This window comes from Plecotus auritus (genome assembly GCF_963455305.1).
Source record: "Plecotus auritus genome assembly, chromosome: 6".
NCBI lineage: Eukaryota > Metazoa > Chordata > Mammalia > Chiroptera > Vespertilionidae > Plecotus > Plecotus auritus.
Window position 1 is genome coordinate 104,693,203 of NC_137773.1, and position 18,350 is coordinate 104,711,552.

General features: G+C 46.2%; 1 protein-coding gene across 3 annotated transcripts in view; it reads left to right on the top strand.

The window, feature by feature from the left end:
- Window positions 1–11,359, top strand: part of DPYSL2 (dihydropyrimidinase like 2) — a 116,045-nt gene extending 104,686 nt beyond the window's left edge. For all 3 annotated transcript variants that reach the window (XM_080675971.1, XM_080675972.1, XM_080675973.1), the window contains exons 11-14: window positions 1,372–1,542; window positions 6,171–6,350; window positions 7,157–7,322; window positions 8,775–11,359. In XM_080675971.1, the coding sequence (XP_080532097.1) occupies window positions 1,372–1,542; window positions 6,171–6,350; window positions 7,157–7,322; window positions 8,775–8,866 (609 nt within the window). In that variant the 3' untranslated portion in view covers window positions 8,867–11,359. The remainder of the gene's footprint in view (window positions 1–1,371; window positions 1,543–6,170; window positions 6,351–7,156; window positions 7,323–8,774) is intronic.
- Window positions 11,360–18,350: the final 6,991 nt, after the last annotated feature.

An 18,350-nucleotide genomic window follows, 5' to 3' on the forward strand; every position in this document is an offset into this window, starting at 1 on the left:
GGCTGTCATGCGCTTTTATGTCTTACCATCACCAAGCAATATTTTCCTTATTGGTGATACATGCAAACAGTGAAATTGAGTTGTACAGTTGCATCTGGGTATGTCATTGAATTGTACCTCCCACCCTACTGAAGAAATGGCAGCCTCTCGGGCCCGTCAGGCCGTCCACTGGACTGATCCAGTGCTCAGCTTCCCATAGGGAACCTGGTTTTGTTACTGGGATGAATATCGCTGGACGTATCTTTTATTATGCTTCTGGGAGAATTTTCTAGAAGTGGTATTGCTGGGTCAAAGGATGTGCATATTTTTTGGGCTTTTGTTATATATATTGCCAAAGTTACCTCCAGGAAGATTGCATCCATTTGTATGCCGCCTGCATTGTGTGACATCCACCAGTCTCTTCCACCTGGTCCTCACTGGTGTTATCATCAAAACCCCCAAAATGTGGCTGATTTGATGGGTGAATTTTGTCTTTCATTCAATCCCGTCAGTTACTAATTGGAGTGAATATGTTTTCATATGCTTATGGACCATTGCTATTTTTCTCTTTCTCTTAATACCAGCTCATTTCCTTTGCCCAGTTTTCTACTAGCTTTAGGGTAGTTTCCTATGCAGGCACATCCTCAAATTCTGCTTTTGAAAGGACATAGAGCACACGTGGTAGAGATGAGAAAGTGCAGGAAGGACATGAGGAAATGTCATTGGCTTCAGAAACCCAGACGTGGGGCTGAGACCTCTAGATTGGCTAGACTAGAAGCCTAGGTCTGCGCTGTATCTTTGAAGAGGACAGCCACTCCAGTCTAATGTTTCCTCAAGAGGTGTTGTAGCCCTGTCAACTTTTTTTTTAAAACTTTTCATTTTGAAATAATTATATTCAGAGGAAGTTGCAAAGAGAAGACAGAGGGCCTGTGTACCCTCCCCCCGTTTCCCCCCATAGCTGCATCTCACATAATTAGAGTAAGATATCAAAGCCCAGAGATCAACGATGGTGCCGTGTGTGTGTGTGTATCTGTCATTTTGTCCTGTGGAGATTCATGTAACCATCACTGCAAACAAGGTACAGAGGTCCCCTGTCACCACAAAGAGCCCCTTCATGCCGCCCCTATATAGTCACACTCATCCCTACCCCCTGTCACGCCTATTCTGTTCTCCATCTCTGTAACTTTGTTATTGTGAGAATGTTTATACAAATGAAATCATACTATATGTGACCTTTTGAGATTGGTTGTTTCACTCAGCATAATGCCCTTAACATCCAAGTTGTCGTATGTATGAAAAGTGTGTTCACTTTTATTGCTGAGTCGCAGTCCACCCTTCAACCTCTTGACCTGCTTTTGGTGTGTGTGTGTGTGTGTGTGTTCTACTCTGCAGGTCACTGGGAAGATGGATGAGAACCAGTTTGTGGCCGTGACCAGCACCAACGCAGCCAAAGTCTTCAACCTTTACCCTCGGAAAGGCCGCATTGCTGTGGGATCCGATGCTGACCTGGTCATCTGGGACCCCGATAGCGTTAAAACCATCTCTGCCAAGACCCACAACAGCGTAAGGCCTGTTTACTGTGCACACCCAATCCAAACAGATCACAGTCACAGAAAGAGAGAGGCGTGGAGAGTCCCAGAATTGAGGGAGAGAACTCACTGTGAGAGGAATGAACTTTCCCTGAGATATATTATAATTTGCATTTTGTTGATAAAATTTTTTTTTTTTCTTTAGTGAGGTCAAAAAGACTGACGGTAAGTTACTCTTATCATTCTGGAGTACCACAGCCTCTCTTATAGATAGAGTCTCTACTTACAGACCTTCAGAGTCTCCAGTCATGCAGGACATTGGGAGCTTCTAGGAGTCAAACACCATTCCATTTTTATAGTTTGGTGCAGCACCTCCCATGGCAGCACGTGGTGCAGGGGACCTAAATAAACACTTCTGAGGTGCCCACTGGGCATGTCTATTCTTTTAAGCCATTGTTTTCTCATGTCAGTGTTGCTATCTATACTAATAAAAGGGTAATATGCTAATTAGACTGGGTCAACTGGGCATCTTCCAGATGTTTGACTGCCTTCCGGACAAAGCCATGGTGGTGGGGGCTGAGGCAGAGGCAGTTAGGGGCGATCAGGTAGGCAAGCAGGCAGGCAGGCGAGTGGTTAGGAGCTAGTTATCCCGGATTGTGAGAGGGATGTCCAAGGGGTCCCAGATTGGAGAGGGTATAGGCCAGGCTGAGGAACCCCCTCAGTGCACAAATTTTGTGCACCAGGCATCTAGTAGAAACATAAATGACAGAGGCTTGTATTGTCTCAAGGAACTAATTGACTTTGACTTATTTCCAAATAGAAGAATACTCCCTGCAGCCATTCTGATACGATTTTAGGATCTGGAGCTTGGGTTGTCACTTTTTTAATTTTTAAAATTTATTTATTGATATGAGAGAGAGAGAGAGAGAGAGAGAGAGAGAGAGAGAGAGAGAGAGATTTTTTATGCATTCATTTGTTTATTCTTGTATGTGCCCTGACCAGGGATTGAATCTGCAATCTTGGCATATTAGGACAACACTCTAACCACAATTGTCTAGCTACCTGGCCAAGGCAGTCTTGTCTCTTAGTCCAGACTGCAGAATGTGGGGATGCACTGTCTTGTTAATGGGACCTTGGGCAAGTAACTCATGTCACGTCTCAAGCTCCTCAGTTGAGAGTGCGGGATTTAGATGAAGTCTCTGAATGTCCTGTGAATCAGTGAGGTCAGGGCCTTAGGCAGAGGTGTTAGATGCCACTGGCTCTTTATAGAAAAAGTCACGTGTGTATGTGTATGTATAGATATATCAATGTATCTGTATAGATATAATATTGAAAGAATATGGGCAAAGGGAGCTTTGGAAAAGAAATGGACAAAGGACAGAAGTGTTTTGTCAGAAACTCATGAATCTGGAAGTGAATTAAAGTTCGGAATTGAAAGCTGGCTCAATAGGGAATCTGATTCTAGATTGCCCACCCCAGCTAGCCTGGGCCAGCAAGTACTGACTCCTTTCCCAGGTACCACCACAGCTCAGGGGCAGGCTTCTGGCATTTCTCCAGGACAGCCCTGGGCCCTTTGCTGTGCCCCAGTCCTCTCTGTTTGAGGAGAGGGGTTTGAGGTGTGGGGCTCACCTCTAGCCTCTACTGGCACCTGTGGGTGCTGGGATTGAGGGTGCCTTCTGGGAAGGCTGCTCCGCCCTTAGTATTTATTTATAGTTGACTTTCATCCTCCTTTCTCACTGGCTGGCTTAGCTTTGCAGCATAGCCTTATGGCCACACTGACTTGTAACCTAATCACAACCTCTTGGGGTCCAGGGTGGCTTCTTTACAGGTAGCGGATCCTGCTCAGTGAACCCCCGTATTCCTATGCAGTTAACATCATATTCCTTCCCATTTACTCTTTCATTTGGCCTTTTCAATAAAGGGATGGTATTATTATCCCGATTGGGAAGATAAATAAATGGAGGCTCATAGAGCTTAAGTCTAATGTTACATAGCTATTTTGTGGTAGAGTCAGAATTAGAACCCAAAATTGTTCAGCACGCTTCCCTGCCACACTGCGTATGCAGCCTCTGGTCGGGGTTCAGTGGAGAAGATGCTTCCCCTCCCTTCAGCCCTTCCCCAGAGGTGCTTCCTGTGAAGGCGGAGCTGGACTCATTATGTAAACTGCAGATGACCTTGCTGGGAGCTTGCATTTGGCGCCCTTAACCTGGGTGAAGGAGCGATGATTTGAGAAGACAGGTTCTTCCTCCAGGCCTTCCACCCGAACATTTCGAGGGCGACAGCAATGCTCTGCCTTTACCGCCAGGCAACCTCATATAAGACATGCTGACTTCCAAAAGTGCCTCTTTTTCATCCTCACTTGTTTTAAAGAGCCCACACTAAGCACGCCCATGCAGCATTCATCATTTGGGAGAATACAGACAGGAGGCTGTCCCATGTAACAGCGTTTCCTGCCACAGTGCTGATTAGCTTTAATTTGGAACATTTAGATAACTATTATTGACAGCCTGGTGCTAAGCCTCTGCTTGGATCTTCCAGGCATCAGCCAGATGAGTAATTTAGGGGCCCATGTGGATGTAGGTTAAAAACATCTACACTAGGGCCCTAGCTGGTTTGGCTCAGTGGATAGAGCATCTGCCTGTGGACTGAAGGGTCCCAGGTTCAATTCCAGTCAAGGGCACATGCCTGGGTTGCGGACCTGATCCCCAGTAGGAGACGTGCAGGAGGCAGCCGATCAATGATTCTTTCATCATTGATGTTTCTCTATCTCTCCCTCTCCCTTCCTACCTGAAATCAATAAAAATACATAAAAAATAAAACAAAAACAACAAAAAACACACATCTACACTGGGGAGTGATCAAGCTGGACCGCCTCATGGTTTGACAGAGCTTCATGGTTTGACAGAGGGTGGGCTCTGAACACCCTGTGATCTGACCACTGACTTGTTGATTTTAAGTCACTTAGAGTTGTGGGGCTGGTTCCTCCATTGTTTTGGAATGGGAGGTGGCCCAAAGCTCTTGCAGGGGGTTATGCTCAGTTCTTCACAAGTAGTTAAACTCAATACATGTGTCTTCCGATGTCTTTGACACTAACAGGCCTGCACTCTTGTTGGGACAGTGCAATGAAAAACCAGACAGTGAATGAGTGAATGTGTTCTACATGCCTGCTTTGTGTCAAGTAGCATGTGAGCTGCTCTTGTTTTTCTATTTCTCGTGATCTTAGCACCATTCCTGTAAGTGGGCCTTTTGTAGACGAGGAAGCTGTGGCTCAGAGGAGAGTAAGGGACTTGTCCAAAGTCACACAAGTGGCAAATAGCGGCCCAGGATGTGAACCCAAGGCAGATGGCATCGGCTCCAAGTTGTCTCCATTCCTCCAGTAGGGCGCAGGGGAGTCTGTGAGAATGTAGACCGTTAGCTGTGGGGGAACATGACAGAGATGGAGCTTGAGCCAGCCCTTAAAGGATGACCCCCTTCCCAAGGTCATTTCAGAGCTGACAGAATTCTCTCAGGAATCTGCACACACAGGTTGCTTTTTGTGTTGCAGTCGTCACCAAGCCTTTGAGAGCGGCAGGGCTGAAGTGAGCTGCCCATAGTCACACAGCTTCTGCATCTCACCACATCTGAATGCCATCCGTGCTCACATGTTCCCTTAGTTTATGTACCACCATCGGGGCACATCACAGTCAAGGTGAGAGGCAGACCCTATCAAAATACGCTGTGCCACCGAGGACCAACTTGTGTTCAGCGTAGGGTACGTGAGAGGGGAATCTGCCACGCAGGATGTGATACACACACACACACACACATACATATATATATACACACACACACACACACACACACATATATATATATATATACACACATACACACACACACACACACATATATATATATATGTGTGTGTGTGTGTGTGTGTGTGACACACACATATATATATATATATATATATATATATATATATATACACACATACACACACACACACATGCACACTGAGTGGCCAGATTATTATGCGTTCAGAGATCATAATAATCTGGCCACTCAGTGTAGACCGTTAGCTGTGGAGTAACATGACAGAGATGGAGCTTGAGCCAGCCCTTAAAGGATGACACCCTTCCCAAGGTCATCCTGAAAAGCTTGAAACCCAGTGCTAGTTGCATGTTTGGGAAATGAACTAAACCTCAAACATGTTATGAGGGCAAGCCCCTTAAATTACCCCAGTCCTTTCATTAAGGGACTGCAGCTTAACCACATCGCTAACAGTATGGAGTACCAGGCTCACCAGCGGGAAACCCTAGCCCAGGATGGCCACTCCAAGGTTAAATTTAGAACTCAGTCATGCAAGGCCTCTGCTTTCAACCTGATTGGAGCTTCAGTTAGTGAGAACAACATCGCTGCTAATGCGTGGAATCCTTCTCTTAAGTTTTGTAGCATTTACAAGGCCTCATGCTTTTCCGGTGGGAAGAGATGACTCCATGTTCTAGACAGAGAAATTAAGACTTGGAGATTAACGCCTGCTGGTGTGGTCCATGGGGCAGGGACTCCCGCTCTGGGTCTTTCTTTTGTCCATGTGATGTGGGGCAGTGGGTGCTGCCCGCCTGATGAAATCTAGCCAGGGTGGCAGGGGGTATCTAAGTGTCCTGTGCCCTCTTCCTGCAGGCTCTCGAGTACAACATCTTTGAAGGCATGGAGTGCCGTGGCTCTCCGCTGGTGGTCATCAGCCAGGGGAAGATTGTCCTGGAAGACGGCACCCTTCATGTCACCGAAGGCTCTGGGCGCTACATCCCCCGGAAGCCCTTCCCTGATTTTGTTTACAAGCGTATCAAGGCAAGGAGCAGGGTGAGTAGCTCAGAGCATATCATTGTTTTTCAATTTCATAAACCCTTCTAAGCACTTTGAGTCAGAATATCGAAATGAGTACGAAGGATTCAGAGAAAAAGGAAACTTTTTTTAAAATTCCTGGAGTTGAGAATACCAGTGGAGGAGTCAGGCGTGTCCACAGCCAGCCAGATGAAGTGAGACTGACATGTGCTGTGATAGGATTCAGGGGCAGGACCTCTGCTGTGGAGTCAGGGGGGAAAGTGTCATGGTGAGAGGGCATTCTGAGTTGGGTCTTGGAGGTTAAGTGGGAGATTGGCAAGTCAAAGAAGGGAGATGCGGGAATATGTAGAGGGAATGTTATGAGCACGGAAAACGTATGGTGTATTCAGGGCATGGAGAGTTGTCTACAGCACTGGGCGGGGAGGTGTCAGGCTGGGGTCAATGGAGTTGGAAGGGTATTAAAGGGAGAGTGAGGTTGGAAGGAAAGTTTGGGGCCTGATTTGACCATCAAAACAGATCCTTTTCACAATATGTTTGGAATTCCTAGCGGTTTAAGGGGAAATGCCTGGGGGAAAATGGTAAGAAATGTTAATTTTTATGGAGTAACCAGTTACGCATGACCCACCTAGGAGGATTGCTAACCTGGAATCCTGGAGCTGGTCCCATGCTGACATCTGTCCCTGCCCTGCTCTCCATAAGGAGAGCCCCCCATCTTTAAATCTCACCGGCCTCTGTTCTAGCCTCTCTTCTTCCACATCCGAGGGTGGCCAGGGAGGTATCCTCCCTCCGAATGTGGCCTGAACCAAGGGGCCTGTGTTTTGCAGCTGGCGGAGCTGAGAGGGGTTCCTCGTGGCCTATACGATGGGCCTGTGTGCGAGGTGTCTGTGACACCCAAGACAGTCACTCCAGCCTCGTCGGCTAAGACGTCTCCAGCAAAGCAGCAGGCCCCACCTGTCCGGAACCTGCACCAGTCTGGATTCAGCTTGTCTGGTATGGTTATGGTTTGGGGAGGGCCCAATTCTGCAGGGGGCTGGTGAGTCTGAAATCACTTTTGTAGAAGGAGAAGAGGCAGAAATGAGTGGTATTCCCATTTTTCCCAAAGTGGGAAATACTGCTATCACCAGAGATGTCATTCACAGCCAGTGGCCAGTGGGTCTCAGAGTCCTGACATCCGTTTGTATCACATATAATGGCACGATGCGTACACTGTGTGCAATATCCAGTATGTTAACAGGACATTTTTTCTCTCTGTATTATGGCCATTCTAGAAAAGGATGTGGTGGTATTTCAGGATTTCTCTTCTCCCCTAATATGCAGTACAATAGACCCTTGAACAATGGGATTGAACTGTGCAGGTCCACTTATATGTGGATTTTTTCCAATAAATACAGTTGGCCTTTCATATCTGTGGATTCAACCAGATGTGGATCAAAAACAATATTTTTGCTTTCGCACATTCCCAGATACAAATCTAAAATAGTGTTTTTGGTCCATGTTTGGTTGAATCTACAGAGGCAAAGAGCCCATTGTAATTAAGTTTTGAGGGAGTCAAAATTATACACAGAGTTTTGACTGCGCAGGTGGTTGGCGCACCTGCCCCCTGCGTTGTTCAAGGGTCAACTGTATATTGTGTAGTTCAGCTTATGGAGTTTCAGCAGCTTAACTTCGTAGTCCAGATGTTTGCTAGCTGTGCCTCAGTCTCCTCCTCTATAGAATGGGTATAAAGTAGTAGCTACCTTATGGAGTTGTTGCGAGGATTAAATGAGTTAATGTGCATGCAAAGAGCTCAGAATAGAGCCATTTGAGAATTTTTAGCTATTTCTTTGAATAAAATATGTGATATCAGGGAAGATGAGAGGAAGGGGTCAAGATTTTAGCGCTTCTGCACTTGAAATTTCCTTCCAGTCCTTCATTTGGCCCATAACTAGAACTCTTCCACTTTTCTAGCCCTCTGAACCACAAATAGGTATCCAGATTTCTATGGTGTGTTAAACAGTTAATTAGTTTTGTCATAAATTAAAATGGGCATAATGATGTTGTGCTATCTGATGTCACCAGGCCATTAATGTAAGGAACCATCATTCCCTTGCTTTTCATTAGACAGTGAGATGACTAGTGTTAGGGGAACATAATGCGAGAGGGCTGTGCCTTCGGAAAAGCTGCACTCAAACTGACTACAGAATAGGGGCAGGATGTAAGAGGCAGGAGAAAGCCTGGAATGGAGTGTTATTTTATATGTAGCTTTACTTTTTCAAGTGATGGATCCAACTGGCTTCTGCAGATACTGCTTTATACTGTCTGAGTCTTTGGCCACCTTAAGCCCATCACTTCTTTGTAGTTTAAACTTCCAGGGAGTTTTGAGGGGACAAAGAATGGGTCCGGCCCTTAGAGCAGGAACTCCTGTAACTCTGCTTTTGACCCTCACCCCTCTTTCCTCTCCAGGTGCTCAGATTGACGACAACATCCCCCGTCGCACCACCCAGCGCATCGTGGCGCCCCCTGGTGGCCGTGCCAACATCACCAGCCTGGGCTAGAGTTCCAGGGCCCATTCCACTGGGGGATAGGGATTGGGGGATGGGACACCTGAGGACATTCTGAGACTTCCTTCCTTCCTTCCTTCCTTTTTTATTTTTTTTTTTTTTAAAGAGCCTGTGATAGTTACTGTGGGGCAGCCAGTTCATGGGGCTCCCTCTTGGGCCTCACACTCCGTCCCTCACCCGGAGTCACTGACTTTGCTCACCCACTTCTCTACACATCTACAAACATCACACCACGTCTACCCACCAACCCCGTTCATGGGACTGCATCTAACACTCAGACATGCGAAACAAAGCAAATCACCATGAGGGTGTTTCTCATCTCCAACCTCTGTTGTATTTATCATCTTCCTTTTCATTGGGAGGGAAGATAAAGTGAATTGCCCAGAGCTGCCTTTTTCTTTTTAAATTAAAAAAAAATGTTTTCATTATGGGGCTGGGAAGGGGTGGGTGGGGGAGGGGGGAGATTTTAAATACTAAATTAGAAAGCCTAATTCAATACTAATACAAGGGGTTTGAACTGGACATCCTAATGATGCAATTATGTAAACCATCAAGCTGATTCAGGTGGTTGGCACCCTCAGCGTGTCCCTCCTGAGAGGTTCCAGAATGTCCATATCACCATTCCGTAGTCTTCTGGGCTGACTGCTTTTAGGGCAGGTTTTCTTTTTGGCTTAGATTTTGCTGCAGATTAAATCTTTTCCTCGGTTCACCTCTTCTTTCTCTCTCTCTCTCTCTCTCTCTCTCTCTCTCTCTCTCTCTCTCTCTCTCTCTCTCTCTTTCTCTCTTTCTCTCTCTCGGTTTTTCATTCGTTTCATGTCTATCTCTTTGTGTTTCCTCCCACCCTTGTCTCTGAGACACTGTTTCTCTCCTTCCCCACTGCCTTTTCAAATGACCAGGTCCACCATTCTACTGTGGTCATAAGAACCTGCCTGGGAGGATGTGAGCTTTGTCATCACAACCATAGTCATCTGCTGTCCTTGTCCCTGTAAGACTGGTGCTACCCACCCATCACCATGAGGATATGCCTGTGAGTCTGAGACACTTCCCAGGTGTAGGGAAGGGCCGAGGTACCCACCCACACTGTCACGCCTGGGTCCAGAAGAGACCCTGAAGCAGTGCTGCGATGTGGCAGAAGTCTGAGGCTACAGGACGTGAGAGTTTTTCCTTCGGGCAGTGCTAGCTGGTGAGACATAATCAAAACTGTAAAGTGAGCCCCCAAACCCAAGTGAGCCAACCAGTCCCTCAGGCCAACCACCAGCTCAGAACTGTCGAACTAGTGGGAGGGCCCCAAGAGCCTGCTGTTTCCTGGCTAAATATCTTTTGAGGTTCCTGAACACAATGGGGCTTCTCACTTTGGGGAAAAATCTTTTTTTTTTTCTTGTCCAATTATTTCGAAAGACACCATGCAATACAGGGAGGCCTTTTATACTTTGAAAATTCTTGGGAAATTGGACGTAAAGCCCATTTTACTTTGCAAAAGGAGACATCTGTTTAATGAGTGCGATGTCACATCAGAGCTGCTTGTGGAGAAACTTGCACATCAAACATGTGGCCTATAGAGACCGACGGTGACCTGTGTCAGCATCTTCCCTCTCTGTCTCAGTGACCCTCTCACTAGCTGCCTTTGTGCCCGCCCCTGTCTTTGCTGATTTGTATTGCATGTCCTTCCAAGCGTGTATATAGGTTCTCCTAAGTGATGTTCTGTCTGCAGGCTTTCATAAAACCCAGCTGCTTTTTGAAGCGTAACACAAACAAGTAGGTCATCCCATCATTCCACTTGTCTCTCCACACATTTTGCCTTTGGGGTTATGGTTGGGGTTTATTTTTTTAATTACTGTTGTTGTTTATTTGTTATTTGAAAAGGAAATTGCACTTTTAAAGAATAATTGGTTAACTTAATATATTTGCTTTTTTTTTTTTTTTCTCACCTTCACTTAGAAGAAATTTGAACCAGTTGGAAAAAAGTACTTTTTGTTTCAATTCTAAGAAACACTCGCAGCTCTTCAGTGTTCACTTGAGTCTTCCTGTCTTTCCTGTACCAGGTCCTGGTCATTTTGGTTCTTTGGATTGTTTCCTTAAAGCCGCTCGAAACCTGGAGATTTCCGCAGGCTGTGTAAGCATGTGTACCTGTTGGCTTGCTTTGTGCGTCTGTTAGATGAATGTCATGTGTAAATGCTAAAATAAATCGACAGTGTCTCAGATCTGAATAACTGCAGTGACTTGATGCTCTGAAACAGTGTAGGATTTCATAATAGATGGTTCTTAATCCTTGGAATTGTGATTGTGACCCATGAGGAGGAACTTTCAGTGCTAAAGCTCATCATCGTGTGTAGCCAGAAGAGTACCTTTTTTTTTTTTTTGTAACCACTGTCTTAATGACAAAATAATTATGGTTAAAAAACAAATAAGTCTCGTGTTTATTATTCCTTAAGAACTCTGTGTTATATTACTATGGAACGCCTAATAAAGCAAAATGTGGTTGTTTCACAGCTGTGTCTGTGTTGAGATGTTCAAGAGGCAGCTGGTTGGCCTGGCCTTCCAACACCACCTCCCTTCCCTTAGTGTTCCTGGGCCCTCTGACCTGGCTTTGGTGACTGTCCCAGGTCCAGAGTTGTCGCTGCATGTCCAGGCCACCGAGGTCTGATTCCCAGCAGAGCTCTGCATGGCGGAGCTGAGTGTCAAATTCATAGACCATCCTGGGGAGGCCACCAGGGTCCCGGAATCCAGCTACAGACCTACCATGGGACGTGGGAGTGGCCGGGGCCATGTAGGATAGTGTGGGTGACCTCTGGGCTCCCCGGGACACCCTTGAGCTACATGGGGACGTGGAAGACGAGAGACTAACGTGTGTTGATTTGCATCAGTCCGTGAGCTCGCAGGAAACCCAGACATAAATCATTTGTTTTTCTGTCCTTAATCCAGTGCCGAGCGGGCCCATCAGGGGTGCGAGCAGGCTGGTGCTTGTCCCCACAGCCCCCGCTAACTGGTATTTTTAATTCTGAAAACACGGAGTGAAGAGGGTGTATGCTGGGGGCTCCCAGGCCATTGTAGGGCTGCTGACAGCCTTTTCTCTTCCTTTCTCTTTTTGTTTTCTACCCCCCACCCCCCGTCCAAACAGGATATCAGGTGGTTTACTATACCAAGCTTTTATAAACAGTACTTGAGCAAAGGGAAAATGAGAGCAGGAAAAATAAGATAAGGCCTGGGGTTAGCACAGCACGCCTGCCATGGGGTTGGGAAATTGTGAGGGAGCTCGGAACGTCCTAGCAACAAATCAAAACGGAGACATAGCCAGAGGCAATATAACATTTACAGTGACCAGAAGATAAATACATCCTTCAGAAGAAATAGAGACCCTGGTCCTTGCCCCGAGGACAAGTGTGGGGACCCCAGGAGCCAGTGTTGTGTGTCTAGGGCTGGCTCCATGGTGTGCCCACGACTCAGCATTGGGATCCAGGAAATTCAAGTCTGTCCACGAGCTGAGGTGGGGCTTGGGGAGGGGCCATGAAGGCTGGCCCTAACACTGTTGGGACTTGGGCCAAGAGTTAAAAATCCCAGGCTCACAGCTCATTCTTGTTGTAGAGCGAACGCGAGTAAAGACCACTGGAGTCCAGACCAAATTAAAATTTAGGGAGCCTTTATTGCCGGCCGGCGACTGTCCCCTCTCCACTCAGGGAGATCAGAGAGCAGCCCCGACCCTTTGTGTCCGACTGTATTTAAACCTACTCACTACATCCTGTTTTTTTGCAGAGCAAACAGTCTAAAACAATTTAAAACAAAGCAGTTTTCCTTAATTAAAGAGCCAGCCCTATGTGTGCTTAGTGGTTATCTCGCTGCTGGCCTTGAAAACAACACAGTTCTGTCCAATTAAAAAAATGCACCTGGCATGGCATTGAGAGTATGGGCATCTCTAGTCTCTGGCCTACAAGGTCAGACAGCTAAGTTTATCTTCCTCATTATTCAAGCAGGCTAGAAAGCAAAGTTATTTTTTAGAATAAGAGTTCGTCTAAAAAAACAGCAGAATTCCAAACAGTAGTTTTACAAAATAGGCGTTAGCCTTCTCACTAGGAGGAAGCATGCTCAAAAATTCCCACTCCCCAACAATTCTCCTGGCCCCACTCTGGCTTCCTCCCACACTCAGGGCTCATGCTCATGCCTGTGGAAATCCCAGTTCACATTCCAAGTTTTCCCCCACCCCTAGCAGACACTCTGAGGCTGCCCGCAGCAGCTATGAGCTCCAATCTGAAGGACAACCCAGCAGAGGCCAAGAGTAGACACGGGCCGGGCCGCAGACCTTGGGTCCATTTGAGCAGGGAATTGTGGGAGGATGGCCAAGAGGCAGGTGCTCTAAAGAGAGAACCCCATGGGTGCCATGTGGCTAAACAGTGGGCCAGGTATATAACTATGATTTAATCCAAGGAGATTGAAAAGCATCTAGAAAAGGTACGTGGATGCGTATCTCCCAGGAGGTGTTTTCGCCTTGCATTGCCCGGAGTTGGAAGTCACTTCCCCTGGCCAGTTTCTGTAGCACGCCTTCTGTAAGAAAAGGCAGAGCCATTCCTTTCCCATCAACTGAGATGGGGATACCGATTAGGTTTGTGTCTCTCAAAAAACCTGCCTTATTTACTCTGCGCAAGGTAGAGATGGTGTTACCTTCTCAGCCTAACTCCCCGCGGAGGTCCAAACTGAAAAGGGCAAGCCAAAAATCAGACATGGGGCCGAGCAGAGGATTGGGAAGGAATGATAGGAAGCTGTTGGGAACAGTGTCTTAAGTGTCTCTTTCTAAAATAGAAATAGATAGTTGACTGCAGAGATCACAGGACTATGAGACATCAGCGATGATGTCGACTGTTAATTAAAACAACCGGGTAAAGGCACATTGCTAATAGCTAACATTTATTATTACGCGCCAGGTACCTCTTTAAGGGCATTTCACATGTTAACTCAGTGAACTCAGTGAATCTTTGCAACAACCCAGCATAATTGTTGCCACCGTACAGGTGAGACAGCGGCACAGAGTTAACAACTTGCTCAGAAAAGGCTTTGAAACTGATCAGTCGGAGTCCGGTGGCCGTGTTTTTGATCACTATTATTGTACCATCGATGGGAAAGCTCCCCTTAGAAGGGTGTGGGGGAAGGAGAGGTGGAAAGTGCCAGAGGATAAGGCTGTGCAGGTAGTTAGGCAGACTCAGGAGCAAAACTGTGGACAGATGAGCTTTGCAGAAAAGAAGACGTGATCTCATGAAGCCGACTCGAATCAGGAGCTATACGGGCTCTAGGTAAAAAGAAACGAGGGGGCTATAAAACGCACAGCCAGGAGAAACATGGTCCAGAGAAGGGCGAAAGCTGCAAAGGAAAACAATAATAATAGTCTGAGTACATGAAGTTTTACATACAAGATTTGGGGAAATGGTGTTGATTTGGTGAAAAATTGCAAGTGTCTCTATGCACATAAATACTTTTATAAGGATATTGCAAACGCGAATAAAATAATGCCTATTGAAAATATTTTGAAAGGAGCAAAGGGACCTAGACATGCAAGTGCCTTGCCCTTTCATGCAGATTTGATGTCAGGAGAGGGCTGTGCAGTTAGGAAGGGGACAGGTGGCTCCTTGCAAAGCTGGACATGATGTGAGGGGCGTAGAGATTTATGGTTCAAATAATTCATTGCATTGCGATTATTTATGTGACTGGTAGTTTTGACAGCTACGCTGTGCTGTAGTTACACAAACAGTCCTCATCCCACTAAAGTGCATCCCACAGCACAGAACCACCTGGCAACCTGGTGTGTGTGATGGGAGCGGGCAGGTGCAGAGGCAGGTGGGCCAGACTCCCGCCTCCATGACCTTGCCCAGGGCCAGCTGTTTTCAGCTTCAACTTGTGACTTGGGAGGCACCAGGAAACCATGATAGTCCCAAATGTGGACCCCCCCCGCCCCCCAGCCAGAAGAAGGGGCTGCAGGGAACTTACTGATTTGCTGTGACAGCTCCTCAGGGCCAGTCCTTCCTCGGAAAAGACTAGATGTGCCCTGGGCTTTCCATTTCTGGTGGCTCTTTCCCTTGATTTCCCCTCTCACTCGTTCGCCATTTTCACCCATCAGCAATTCAAGAGCCTCTGGTTCACCGCAAGCTTCTTTCAGGAGGTCAGCGTATTCGTGGTGTTGCACGCCCTCTGCTGGACACACCTCTTTTCTCTCCGACATAGTTACGCGGTGAGAAAGCAGAGATTGTCGTCTGGACTGCTTTTTTACGTGAGGACTGCTTTTTTTTTCTCAAGAGAGCTAGTCCAGCCGTCTGCTGGGTGTCCTGCCCAGATGGGCCCCCACTCTTATTTTCCGCTCTCTGACCAGTTTTCCTATGCACCCTTCCCGTAACACTCAGGTTTTAACATCCTACACCTTCAACCATGTGACTTGGTTGTCCTCTAGCATCTCACCAGGACCCCTTGGCAATCATTTGAACTCTCTTCCTAGTTCTCACAATTTCCTTGAATCCATGTCCCCCACTTGTAACTGGAACACCCCCCCAGCTTGGAGCCTCCCTCACAGATCCAGCCCTGCCAGCCCGCAGCCCCTGCACCGCTCTGTCCTCAGAGCAACCACTCCTGGTGAAGGACCTCCTGACCAATAGCAGCCCTCGCCGCATGCCCCATCCCATCAGCCGGTACTGAGGTTGGCTGGTACCTGAGTAGACTTCAGCAGGCATGGCTTTGGTTGTAAAAATGTTTTCTCCTCCCTGGGCCTCATATGCTAATTTGAACATTGTATTTCTTAGGTTTTCTTTCACTAAATTCTTTACGTTATCTAAATGAACTCTGCACCAGCAAGACTAGTTTCCTTATTGTTTTCCAAATATACCTGTCCTCTTCACTTCTTTGCCCCACCCCATTCATATGCTTGGTGTGAAGGGGACCTTTTGGCAAAATGATTCTTTGTAATTATGCCTTGAGAGGTGATCCATGTCAGCAAGAGAGGATGAGTTTTTTGGTTTTATTTTTACCCTTCCCCCCCTCCATGATATAGGTGCTCCTCTCTGAAGAAGATAAAGATTCACAGCAAATGATATAAAAACTGTTGTTCATGGCACTGCTAGCTCAAGTACAGGAAACAGAATAGGATGAAGCTGATGACCTGAAGCTAAGTGGTAGAAAAGAAAGCTAGAGGAAGCCTGGACAAAATAGTAAAGCAACATCTTCACCAGGTATATTTGCAACTAACTGACTCAGTAAGACAGTTATTTCTCATCCGTGGCCGACCCTCCAAGACCTTTCGCGGCAGGGTTACACATCTTTGTGTGTTTCTACCTCAGTATGTTTGCTTGGAACACATCCTTCATTCTTTTGTTAGTCTCCATATCTAATGTTAATACTGGTAATAATAATATCAATAATATTAGTAAATATAATTTAGTGAGCAAAGGAAAACTGTTAGCTCCATTTTATGAGGAAACTGAAGCTAAGAGAACTTACTAGTAAATAATGAGCTCAGCCTCATAGTCCTGGAAATGGCAAAATTTGAAATCCATGAGTCATCCCGGATGACTCTTTTGCTGAGTCATGAGAGGGGATAGCAGGTAAGAGCGTGGGTTCTGCAGTCTGCTGTGTGGATTGAATCCTCGCTTAGCCATCTCCTAGCTGGGTGTGGGGTCAAGTCATCGAACCTCTGAGCCTATTTCCTCCTTTGCAGGATGGGATAATAACAGTACGTCCTCTTTATGGTTGTTGTGAGGCTTACATGGGTTAGCGTGTGACTGTGCTCTTGGATCACTGCCTGGTCCATTCAGTGCTCAGTAGGTGTTAGTTATTGTTACACTCACTGCATTGCTAGCCTTTCCTTCCTTCACCTCTATTATGCCAATACTCAGTACTCAATACAGTCAGTACTCAATACTCAGTACTCAGTAGATATTTCTCAATTTTGCCTTAGGAGATGATCAGTTCTTTAAAAATAGAGACATGTTTTATTTATTCCTCCATAGCATTTAGAACAGTTTCCTGCACAAATAGGTGCTGAATAAATGTCAGCTGAGCTGTGTTATAAGCAGACAGTACAGTGTTTAAGAACATAGACTGTGGAGCCTCACTAATCTGGGTTCAGATCCCAGACCTGTCACTTACTAGCTGTGTGCTCTTGAGCAAGTGACTGAAGTATTCTGTGCCCCAGCTTCCTCATTCACACATTGGAGATAATGTTTTCCACCTTGTAAGTCTGCAGCGAGGATTAAGTAAGTTATTATATGAGAGGTGCCTGCAACAATGCCTGGCTCATCATAAGGACTATAGCAGTGCTTGCTCTTATTTGCATTTTCTTTTTAAGGTTCATGTTTCATCTCCCAAAGTAGACGGTAAGCTTTTTGGAACACATGACATTTAAATAAAGTGACTAACTCAATGACAGTTTATTCCAGCAAATTCCAGCATGGTCATATGAGGCCAGGAGGCTCTCCTGTGCGTCTCTCCTCTAAGTGGTAGCACAGTGACCCTGGCTCCTTCCATTCTCCAAAACCACCATCCTCAACACCTGCCTTCCAGTGTTGGCATAAGGGGGAGAGAGAGAGAGAAGAGTAGGTCAGGCCTAGGAATAGGCACATCATTTTTACTTGCATTCCAGTGGCCAGAATTCATTTCATAACCCACCTACATGCAAGTGGCTTGGGAAATATACACTGAGTGGCCAGATTATTATGATCTCTGAACGCATAATAATCTGGCCACTCAGTGTATATCCTATACAATAAAAGGCTAATATGCAAATTGTCCCCTTGACCAGGAGTTCGACCAGCAGGCAGACAGGCCAACCGCCCATGTCCCCTCCCCCTGGCCAGGCTGGCCAGACTCCACCCATGCACAAATTCATGCACTGGGCCTCTAATATATATATGCATTCAGAGATCATAATAATCTGGCCACTCAGTGTAGGTTTTCTGTGTTCCCAGGATGACAAGGAAACAGTTTAATTAACATACAGCATTGTCTCTGCCACACTAGGGAAGGGGGAGTTCCCCAAAGAAAAATCTGGGTGATAGAAGTAGAAGAGGGATGGAAAACACCATTGATTTTACTACACTCAGGTTAATTACAGAATTATTCTCCACTAGATGGTAATCTTATCACTTTATCTTAAGAAAAATGGGAAATTGATTCTCAAAGTGTTGCAGTGATTTATGCCAGACTCCATGGGTTCTAATTGCATCTGAGAGATCTCCTGGTTATGACCTCAGCACTTGACCCAATTGGACTGTGTTCATGTATAAATCTCCTTCATGTGGGGCTTACTTGGCAGAGTGGCATGGATTGTGCTTACACACCCGCGAATCTCCCTTTACCTGACAGTTTGTGGAGAGGTGGATCCCGCACCAAACCCAGACAATAGAAAATGATCAAATGAGGTCTCAGTCTAGAGTGGCAGGCAGACTTATAAACAAATAATTGTGATTAGAGTTGTGCCAGAACTATAAACTACAAGGTACACAAGCAAGGT